General features: G+C 37.6%; 1 protein-coding gene across 1 annotated transcript; it reads right to left on the reverse strand.

The window, feature by feature from the left end:
• Positions 1–8,125: 8,125 nt before the first annotated feature.
• On the reverse strand, positions 8,126–8,575 carry LOC111432614 (S-protein homolog 1-like). The gene has a single exon (XM_023069556.1). It carries the CDS (start codon positions 8,573–8,575, stop codon positions 8,126–8,128), a length of 450 nt encoding a protein of 149 aa, XP_022925324.1.
• Between the last annotated feature and the right edge of the window lie 3,724 nt (positions 8,576–12,299).

Consider the following 12,299-nt stretch of genomic DNA (forward strand, 5'->3'; position numbering starts at 1 on the left):
AACATCTCATCTGCTGTCATAGCATGATTACTTACACCCGTAGTAAAGTATATCAAGACAGTATCTGGGTAAGAAAAGAAATTTCAACAACTAGCAAGTCTGTTTTCACTCTGAGTAAGGTTGCTAGGTAGTTGTTAATCAAGAATAGGTACCTAGGATTAATTTTACTAGCACGCATTCATAAGCAAGCGAATTGTACAAGTACTGCTTCGTAGATTTTCATATTGTTACATACAGATTTTTCGTGTGCCTTCTCGAGCAGGATTACAGGATAAAAAGAAAGTCCATACATGCTCTCACGTGCTTTTCTAGCACCAAAGAAGTTTTCTACGTGCGCATACCATGCGATATTCAAGCATAAAAGATGTTCTCTACGCGGTTTACCACACGTCTGGCAGAGGTACAGTCGCGGGACGCGTGTCGTTGGTTAGTGAACAGGTCGGGTAGGATTTTGAGCACGCGGATCTAACTCAAGTTCTTTGGTACTGTTTGAGTTACAGAGGGTAGAATGGGTCGTGTGCGGTTTAGCGAGTAAAGTGGTGTCTCACAACACGTCCTCGTTGACTGGTTGACCTGTTATTCCTGCCACGTTGTGATACATTTCAACTTTTTGCTAATATGCTTCTCTCTCGTCGCCAGCAGCTGTGTATCCACGGTCGATTCTTCCAACGTTCAATTTTTCTAGATTTTGCTGAGCGACGCATTTCAATCTATTTTTTTGGATTGCTTTTTATCTTCCAATCGTTAACTAGAAATGACTTGGTTTCTTCACGAAAAATAAAGATATCGAATAACCCAATGCCTTTTTTTTTTTTATTTTTTTTATTTTTAGGAAGATAGAGACCATAATAATTGAGTTCAAATTTTGAAAAAAATATATTTTCTTATCTAAATTATAAATCTCTCGAATCTAATTCTGAAACAAATCATTGTCGAGTTTCAACATGAAACTTGTAAGAATCCTTTCCTGGAACATCGTAGTCAAATCGAACGATCATACAACCAAAACTAACACTCATCGATCCTCTTACTAGGACTAGAGATAAATCTTTTTTCAAATTTTTCATTGAAGTGTCCCATTGGCGTCCTCTTTACTTCCTTGTTTTTAGTCCTTCCACAAAAACTCAAATTCTCCCTTCCTCTCTCTTCTTTGTTTACACGCCACCCCAGACCCCTCAAATTATAAGGTAGAAAAAATTACCTTTTTATCCTTGTGGATTTTTATCAAGATTTTTCTTAATTTGATAAATATTGAATTTTTGTTTCAAGGTTCCCTAAGGCTTCTCAAGCATTTTTTTTTTCCTTCTACACTTGAGATTCACCCTCTATGTCAATAATAAAATCCAAAAATTTCCAAATTTAAGGTATTAAAGTAAGAGTTATGTATCTGTTGCGGCTCGGGTGTTACCATTCAAATCCGTCAAGAATGAATGAAGCGTAGGCAAGCATTTCATTTTCTCTAATTTCGTTTCTTGAAATTAAGTTCTGAACTTTTAGTAGGTTCATATAGGAGGAATTTCACCCATGATTCATATAGGAAGCTAGAGTTCATTACGATCTAAAGGCAGTATTTCATCGAATTTAAAGAAATGGTAAATTTCCTAAGTTTTAAATTCTGGACCGAATTTGCACTTTATTATTTCTTTTTATGGCTAAAATAAACTTAAGAGAAAATACCAATGTGTACCCATAAGAAATTACAAAATTTAGAAGAAATTAGATAGGTAATAGAAACCTCATCGTATTTCTAAAATAATGAATGTTGGCAAAAAGGGAGAAGGCACGCGTTAGACGACGTTGACAGTAGTGAGTTTGAAGCTTAGTAGGACAAGTGGCAAATGCTAATGTAGGTTAACCCGATCCCTGAACCTGGATTCGATCAAAAGCTTACGTGTGCAACTCGTTAACGTTCGACCCTAACAAAAAATTCAACCTGAACCCAATCCAATGACTCAATGAGTAACCGAGATCTACAAAAAACCTCCATGCGTGAAATTGCCCATGAAAAGCCTTTCCCGACGTGTGTAAGCGCATGTGAGTCTCATTTTGTTTGTTCGACCTCCGTTTGTCAGTTTTTTGTCTTGACTTCGATATTAACAATATTATGCTTGAATTAGGATCTACGAGAGAAATTCCATAAATTCTTGAGCTCCAAACACGTGGAATAGCTAGCTCAAGAAGGTAAACGTCATTCAAGTAAGTAACCACATAGACTTTAGGCAAGTAATACTTGTAGAGATCGCTAGGACATGATAGCATGCGGGCATTCCTTAACTTAGGTCGTCAAAAATACATGTTAACTGTTGGATCGATATGACAACCCTAGAAGGGGGTGAATAGGGTTTCACAATCATGTAATTATTAATTTTTTTTTAATAACAATAAAACTTATTAAAACTTATACCATGCAGCAAAACATAACAATAATTTAGAATGTAAATAGGAAAAGGGTATAACAACTTAGTTTTATAGTGATCCGGTCACACTCGACCTACTCCACTCTTCAAGCGCCTCTTGAGAATTTGAATAAAACGTTCTGACTCTTTTCTCAAATCAGAGCCCAACCGCTACACCGCTCTTTTTACGATTGCAAGAGCAAACTCAATCCTTTCCACGGCTCAGGATCAAACTGGTACACCGCTCTATTTACAAGTTCAAGAGCAAACTCAATCCTTTCCATGGCTCAGGATCAAACCGGTACAATTGTCTGAAAACTTATAGAAACACACAACTCTCTCTAAAGTAATAGATTTACAATTTTTTCACAATACAATAGACATCTCTATCAGGAATAAGATAAACAAGAAATAAAATTGGAAACTTGGAGAGAGCAACAATGGAGGCTTTTTTTAGATCAGGAAAACTATGGAGCTTGTGTATTGTGAAATGTTCTGTGTTTGTGTTCTGAAAAATACAAAGAGGTGATGAGTTTAAATAGCGATCAAGTTGTAAAAATAGGAATTGATACGGCCACTAAAACGTGAACCGAAATGTGGACCACAAAAAATAATATTTATTTATTTTTAAATTTATAATAAAAAATTATAGACCACATGTTTCTTTTATATATATATATATATATATATATATATATATTATTTTAAATAAATATTAAAAATATTCTAAATTCATTTTTATTATATATATAACATATTTAAATGTAATAATATAATAAAAAAATATTAATGAAAACAATGTGAGTAATCATTTAGAACTAATTGAAAAGTTTTATAAATTTAATTGAAATCATAAATGTAATTAAAATAATTTTATAATTTAAATAATTTTCTTTCTCAATCAAAACTATGTTCATCCATGTAAATGAAAACATTATAATTTCTTTCCATTAAAAAGTAACGAAAAATTTTTATAAATGTAATTGAAATGATTTTATAATTCAAATATGTAAATGAAATCGTTATAATTTCTTTCTATTGAAAAGTAAACTTTTATAAATGTAATTGAAACGATTTTATAATTCAAATACTCCTCCTTTAATTCAAAAGTAATGGAAAACCTTTATAAATGTAATTGAAAACTCCACCATTTGTTACTCTATCAAAATTATAAATGTCATACTTCGATTGATCTATGATGTCAATTTTGCAGCGGTCTTTGATGTCAATTTTGTCACCACATCATTACGTCAGGTATCTTGTTTTGAATTTGATTGAAACTTCTTCGTTTTATCTCTAATTTGAGTGAACCAAATAAGATGTTGAAATCGTTATTCCCAACCTTACACGGTTGACAAAATATTGAGAATTCTTAATAATTGAAAGTGGGTTTGTTATCATCAAAACATCAATTAATTAATTAATTAAAATTAATTAATTTGAGATTAAGGGTCAAAAAGCCAACCATCTCTCCCGGGTGACAAACCATTTCAAGACACCATGTAATTGGGTAGTATTTTTGGAGGTATGCGTCTTTAAACTGACACCATGTAATAAACTCTCCTTGTGGTACAATGGTTTTCTGCACACCTTTCCACCAGAAGTGCGCTTCTCCTTTCAACATATATGTCCCACAATGGACTTCATACTTTGGTGGGCAGTTCATAAAATGGAAGGCCGTTTCTATTGCCTCTAGCCAATTCTCGGTAGCAATGGGATCCACCTTGCCTCCGTCAAAGGAAGGCGGTTTATGCCTCTGGAAATCCCTTAAATAGCGGGACTCCATAGTCATAGTCCCTGAATCCTTGCCTCCTTGCCCTGTTGACTGATTAGACATCATGGTCTGAATCATCTGGTTCGTCAGAGCCTGATTTTTCATCAACGTCATCATGAACGTCTGAAACATCTCAGCTGAGGGCATGGCTAATGGCTGGTTTAGCGAGACTGCTGTACACGGGGTTGGACTCGATGCGGCCTCCTCGGAGAAGGGAGTAGTAGGGGGTGTATCAAGCAGCCTTCGGGCCTTGGCCTTCATTCGGCGTCTTGTTGATCTTGATGGCTATGGTACTGTCCCCTCGCTTGTTTGAGGCATATCCCCAACCTCCTCCTGAAATTCAGGTTGTTCCTCTTCAGGTGTTGGAACCGAGGTGTCCTGAACTTCCTCTCTTCTTCCCCTTTTAGGTCTTGGCCCTACATACGGTTCGCGTCTCTTCGGTGCCATTATCTACCACAATTAAAAAAAAAGGAACTATGGTCACAATTCATTCATAGCACATCTCCTAAGTAATGTGCGATATGATGTCATAGTCAGTCATGGTATACTCTATAAATGCTAACTTAACCTTTGACTCTATGTTTCCGTCGCGTGAGAACGTCTGGTCGTGAGCGGCATGTGATTGATGAGTGAAGTCACAGAGGACACGACTCTCTATCCTAAATGTCTACAAGACCTATAACCTAGCTCTGATACCAAATTTGTCACAGCCCAATATTTTACTACGGACCGTGACTAACGACACGACACAAATGCACAAGAGATTTAAATATGAAATAAAGAAAATCATGAAATTCCAATAAAGTTTTTCGAACGACAAACACAGAACACAAGACCGTTTGGAAAATAAATTTCAAAAGAATGCAAATATAAAAATAAAGACTAAGACTAGACTGACGCCCTGGGACAACCCATCCCTCTGTGACACCACCCTTCTGATCACGCCCACTCTTGACCGACGCCTCGCGCTCCTGAAAAAAAAAAGGAAAACATAGCAAGGATGAGTATAAAAATTATACTCAGTAAGCCACCTACTTGTAGGCTCTCTTCGCATCTTAATTTAACAGGTTGCCACGGTTTCCTATTTCGGTTCTAGGACGTTTGGCTCTAATCTTGGTCCCTTGGGGCTGGCCCGTTGGGTTTCACTGGTTCTTCGTTCTTTCATTAAACGCCTAGAGGTCCTTTATGCCAAGCTAATATGGTCGGTATCTCTCTATGAGGTGCTACCTCTACATGGCTATCTGGGACTACATGGTACCTAGCCTAGGGGTGTGCTGAGTATCCCTACGCCCATCTAGTCCCCCTATGGGGGGACGCGACCCAACCCGTTCTCATGCAGCTAATGGGTTGTACGACGTGGGGACACATTTCCCATGCGAAATGGCTAAGAGCAGTAAGGACTGATCAGGGACCCCTTGGTCCTCCCACGAAGCTATAGATACCGTTCACACGCTAGCAATCTATGAACACTCCGGGGTACCTTCTTGTCGTGGTAAACCGCTAAGTTTCTAGGGAAAAAAAATTAAGTCTGACTAGAGCGGCACATTGCTCATAACAGAAATTTCCTAATCTTATCCTAGAAATGGGCCCTAGCAATTAATTGAGGGTGCATGCAATCTTCTTCTAACATCATAGTATGTAATTCATGCAAACTAGGCATACCGGCTCAACGGGGCGATGACCTCCATCAAGCACCCAGAGCACGAAGTTCGCGCTCAATGGGGCGAATTCGTCCATCAAGCACCCGAAACTCGGCATACACAATTCTAACATAAATTAACGCATGCATACATACAGCGGAACCTTAAAGCATACAGCAACACTCATGTAATTTACCAAATACAATCACAACAGTTAATCTGACTAATAATTTACATGGAGAGCTAATATGAAGCAGAACTACTAGCATGCATGCAATCCGAGCGAATTCTACAAGTATTTCTTCCTAAGTACCGGGTGGTGACTTACCTGGTTGACGCGTGCCCTTTTGCTAGCGTTTCTTTGCCCGTGAGGTGTCCAAAAATACTGATTTCTCTAAATTAGGTCCCTATTCACGTAAAAACAGTATTAGAACTGGAACCGGGACAAAAATCAGGAAAACAGAAAACAACCGGGCTAAATTGGTCGTTCCATGCTCGCTCACGCGCCAGCAGCACACTGGGAGTGCGTGGCCACACACGCAGGAAGGCGCCAGTCGCAAGTTGCACGCGCGCCCACTTTCGCGCAGTCGTGGGTCGGCTGGCCCGGCCTGGTCCGGTCGGCTCAGCTCGAGTTGCAGTTCGGTCCGGCTTGCAGGCGACACGTGTTGACGCCTCGCTGGAGCTGCGTTGCTCCAGCCGGTGGTCGACGCGTGTCCGGCGCCTGTCGCCACGCTTCGCCGCTCGCCGGCCGTTTTTTTTTTTTGTTTTTTCTTCTCTCTCTTTCTTCTTTCTTCTCTGTCCTCTGAAAATTGAAACCCAGTCAATTTTTTCCGATTTTCATATCTTTTGATCCGTAGATCGGATCGATATGATTTCTTCGACAAAGTTCTAGATCGTGTTACAGGCTACGTCCTAGTATTTTTTTGTAATTTTTTCTTGACTCTCGGAGGATTTAAGAACGCCGGAAGTTCACTCACCGTTCTTGGACGACTCTCGGATCTCTGCCTTTGGGTTGAGGTCTCGGCAAAACTTCTTCACAGACCGTGCGTGAGTTGTTCCTAGGTGAAGATTTCAGCATTTTAGGGTCGATTCATGTAGGAGAAAACTCAGATCTAAGCAATGTCGTTCAGAAACCTTACCTCGCGAAATGTTCTTAGGTTTTGATGGAGCATCGGCCTTGCTAGCCTCTCAATCCTAGTACGAGTCTCGTCTGGAGATGGATTCCGGCGGTGGTCCGTTAATCTTCCCGGCCGACTCCTCACTGATTTCTCTCTAACCCCTTCTTTCTTTTGCAGGGAATCTGACGGGGTTCTCCTTGGACCCCTATTTGGGCTGGAGGGGCAAAATGACATTTTTGCCCCTCAGTTGACTTAGCCCCTCCACTCTTTTTGTTTTTTTTTTTTTGCGTTACAATAACCCTCCAAGACTCCGCTCACAGAGTCTCTAATGCTCACATGAAGTCTAACACATGAACCATTGTAAAATTTAGGGAATTGAAATTGAAATTGATGTCCTGGTTCATATAAGTTGACTTGAATATAAAGGACAAAATCGAACTTTCTCAATGATAAATTGGTGACACCAGCCTAAGCTAATCAGGTATGTGACCTTACTATCGGTATGGTTATATTTGATGTTGACACGTGCCCCGTGGTTCTACACGTGTCATATATATTGATGTGTGAATTGTTTATTGATCGATATGCTTATGATATGGTATTCATATGTTATAATATGTGAATTGTATGTTAATACTTATGGTACGGTGTGTTCAATGATATGTTTGAGATAGGATGCGAAAAGAATGCATTGAACGTAATGTAATGATAGGAGTAAGATATGTTGATGAAACGTTAAGGTTAGGTTATGTATAGAAGTGCTATGGATATGAGAGATTGATAAAAACGATATAACAACAATATAATATGTGAAACTTTTAATAAGATATATGGAAATTCAAAGATGGTGCCTACCATCCTATTTTAAAATCCATGTGGAGATGGCAGAAACCTGAGCTGTTTAATACTTATTTTATATTTTATTATTCTAAACTTTCTTTCAGATTTGTCAGTAAAAATCATTATTTTTTATTAATTTTAATATAAAAAAGAGATTACAATTTTGACAACTTGTATTTATACACAAATTTAATTTTTTTCTTCATAATTTAAAATTTTGGAGAACAATAATACACTTCATTATCAAATACATTTCATACAAAAAAAAAAAAAAAACAACAACCTTTTTGTGTTATCCCATTATTTTTCATTTGTTCCTCAAGGATAATTCCACCAAAAGGAGATAATAAAGCTTGTCTATCTTTTATAGATCCACTTGTGAATCAATTCATCAACATTAGCAAGAAAGTTTCTCAAGTAAATTCCATCATCTTTAGCCATCCAAATACAAGTTCCTACAGTTCCATGTTCGCACCTATCACGGAGCCTTAAGTGCTGTGTTTTAGGCCAAAAGCTTTCAAAAGAGACATATGCATGTGGCGTCTCCAATTTGCACCAATAGAAGGTTGTTCCCCAAAAGTTAACCTTGAAGTTCCATTGGTAATCATCTCCATGATTAAGCAAACGATGATACCACAAGTCATCGTCTTTAGACTGACAATGCACAAGCAACCCAAGTTTGCTTAGCTCGTTAACCACATGAATGTAATATCTAGAAGGTCCTGGTGGTGGTAACGCGACCCTTGGAACCTGAGCCCTAACTAAAGCCACCGTGAAAAGAAAGAAAACGACAATATTCTTTATCATTTCCTAATCAACCTTTAGCTTAACTACCCATTTGTGTTGGACATGTGAATAAATATATATACTTATAAGTACATGCAAGAAACTATGTAGATGCATGCTATGGTTGTAAAAAATTTAATCATTTAACTAATTTTGGTTATGCAACACAATTTAAGGTTAATTTTGGGATAATTTCAGAGATTTATTAGATTTTCAATAACAAAATTCTTTGAATAGATAATAGTTATTAGCCCAAGAATAATAAATATTTCATTGATTTTTTAAAACACTTTCATAAAATGGACCAGAAAATATGAATACTTTACCGTAGAAAATATAAAATAGAGAAAGCAATTCATAGATTACATATGGTATAGCACCCAAGTCCAACAAGGTATTAAATTCCTGATTTATTTTTTTAAGTTGAACTTTCAAACTTCTTAGGAGGACCTTAGAAATTTTAAGGTGAGGTAGAACAGATAAGTTCAAAAAATTCTAGAACTATAGTTTAAAATAGGAATTGCGCAAGACTTCTTTCGCAAGAATTACTCAATGCCTGTTGGGAGAACCATTATGGGGTTTTGATTTCATCATGTCACATCCTGAATCTCTAGGAAAAATTTTGCCAATCAATGTGTATAAAATAAGAGGGAAATCAAAATGTGTATTAATATAAGCCAAATTCATCTAACGAGGGAAGGGAGAACGAGATACATGATTCCCTAGGTCCATAATTCCTCTATTACTTCTAAACTCTAAAGTACCCTCTCGTCACAATTAAGCAACCTACATGTAGTCTCTCATCACATCCTTAACCTAACAGGGAACCAATTGTTTACTTTTGTCCTTAGAGTTTCCATACTCTTGATACAAAGACCTAGGCAAAAAACTTAGCCTTCGCAATGGTACAAGGTGGGGAAGAACATGGTGAGTGTTGGTCTGCTTACATCCATGAGAGTGTTAACTTGTGAACCTGTCCCACAGGCCATGAAGTAACCTATGGTGAAGGGGTGCAACCCCTCGGTACATGCCACCTAAACAAGTTACTCACATGATCAATGGCCTCTCATAGGATGGATCCTACGTGCAGGGTAACTACTACCTAGCCTCGTGATTAATGTCCTAAAACACAGCGTGTCCACAATGCAGTGTACTCGATCTACCACTGAGTAACAAGCCTTGGACACAAGATTGTCAGGTGTATGGCTAGTGCCGTAAATCCTAGGGGGAGTGTCTTAGGGAATAAATCAAGAATAGAATAAATACCTAGAAAGTACCAAGAACAAGAGAAAGATCTAGGTCTAGAACATGGATCAAGACCCTAGTTCTAAGTACAAGAACCAAGAACCAAGAACCATGATACTAAGGCCCTTAAAGGATGACCAAGGTTTTAGAATCCAAGGACCAAGGTCCTTAGAATAAATCACGATAAGAACCCCAAGTCAAGAACAAGCGGCCTAAGTACTTACAATAAGAAACAAGAACAAGACAAGAAAGAGTGTGGTACCTAGCATATCAACGACACGATTGAGAGCCTACAAGCAGGCTACATACTAAGTCTTTGTACTCATTCCTTATTCTCCATTTTTTTCAGGTAAGGAGCTGGTCGAAGTCGGGAGTGGACTCTTGGGCAGGTGCCATAGAATAACCTCACCCGTCATCCTCAACTTGTTTGGTTTAAAATGTTTTGAGTTCGTTTCTTATTTTGTGTTTTAAATATTGTCGGGCTGTAAATTACTTATGTGCGCACACTACTTTGTTATAATATTGTCTCACGCTCTGATCGCCCTTCATGATTCCATTGGTCTCATACCAATAAAGGTGTTCAATCCTAAGTCTCGACCCACCAATCTACATGCTTACCCTAGACTTAACTCGATTCTATTGCTTATTCTCAAAAGGGAGGGATCACACAATCATTCACTAGGAGTCACACATGCTCAATGGGGCGATAACATCCATCCAGCACCTAGAGTGCTGATAAATAAACATCTCATCGATTGTCATAGCATGATTACTTACATCAATAGTAAATTATATCAAGATAGTATACTCGGTAAGACAAGAAATTTCAAAAACTAGCAAGTGTATTTTCACTCTTAGTAATTTTCCTAGGTAGTTGTTAATCAAGAATAACTATCTAGGATTAATATTACTAGCATGCATTCATAAGAAAGCGAATTGTACAAGTACTGCTTCGTAGATTTTAATGTGTTACTTACAGATTTGTCGTGTGCCTTCTCGAGAAGGATTACCAGACAAAAAGAAAGTCCATACACGCGCTCACGTGCTTTTCTAGCACCAAAGAAGTTTTCTACGTGCTTATACCATGCGATATTCAAGATAAAAGATGCTTTCTACGCGCGTTTACTACACATCTTGCGGAGGTACAGTTGCGGGACGCGTGTCATTGGTTAGTGAACAGGTTGGGTAGGATTTTGAGCACGCGGATCGGACTCCAGTTCTTTGGTACTATTTAAGTTACAGAGGGTAGACTAATTCGTGTGCGGTTTAGCGAGTAAAGTGGTGTCTCACAACACGTCCTCATTGACTCGTTGACCCGTCATTCTTGCCACGTTGTGATACATTTCAACTTTTTGCTAATACGCTTCTCTCTCGTCGCTCGCAGTTGTGTATCCACGGTTGATTCTTCCAACGTTGAATTTTTCTAGATTTCGCTGAGCGACGCATTTCAATCTATTTTTTTGGATTACTTTTTATCTTCCAATCGTTAACTAAAAATGACTTGTTTTCTTCACGAAAAATAAAGATCTTGAATCAACAAATTCGATGCGGTTTTTTTTTTTATTTTTAGGAAGATAGAGACCATAATAATTGAGTTCAAATTTTGGAAAAATATATTTTCTTATTGAAATTATAAATCTCTCAAATCTAATTCTGAAAAAAATCATGGTCTAGTTTCAACACGAAGCTTTAGTGTGTTTAATTATTTATGCATTATGAATGTATGTTTTAATTAAATAGAAAATGTATATGCATAAAGTATGTCATATAGATTTAAAATCCCACCATAGGCTAAGCATGTTTCATGCATTCCAAGTATGTTATAAGTGTTATAATGTATAGTATGCATGTTGAGGGTTCCATGAGTGATAGATATAAATTGTTATATTATTTTATGGAATGGATGATTATATAATTGTTATATAAAGCATGTTAGATGCATGTTATAGGTTATTTTCAACGTCATAAAATGAGACAGACGTTAAGATCTATAATAAAGATAAGTGCATGCTCACTTAGGGTTAAGAACCAAGCACGATCAATTTTAATAGTTAAAATAGGTCGATGTCTTATAAAATGGCGGTTACAAGAAAGTTCACCTGGCACGATCTTGTCTAAGGCTGGAGGTACTTAAGTTGACGGTGTACAGAACACCTACTACCTGGAGATTGGACCAGTACTTGAGCTTAGTTAGCCCAGTTTTATAAGCATGCTTGAGTGATATAAGTTTTAGAAAAATCACCTAGACTTAAGTTATATTTAATTAGACAAAATATACCTAAGTAATAAGTATACTCAACCGTCTAAAATACTTAGTGGGAGGAAAAAGGCATATGAGATACATCGTTTTCCTTTCACTCTCTCTGAAAAATTCACACCATGAGATTCATGCTCGGCCTCGTGTCACCCTGGGAGCGTCCTCCATTCGGAAGGTATTTGCATGAGTCAATAACGAGGTGAATAGAGAAAGTATTTGTAGTAAGTGGGAGAAGGAAGTATA

Source organism: Cucurbita moschata, unplaced genomic scaffold (assembly GCF_002738365.1).
Source record: "Cucurbita moschata cultivar Rifu unplaced genomic scaffold, Cmos_1.0 Cmo_Scf00039, whole genome shotgun sequence".
NCBI lineage: Eukaryota > Viridiplantae > Streptophyta > Magnoliopsida > Cucurbitales > Cucurbitaceae > Cucurbita > Cucurbita moschata.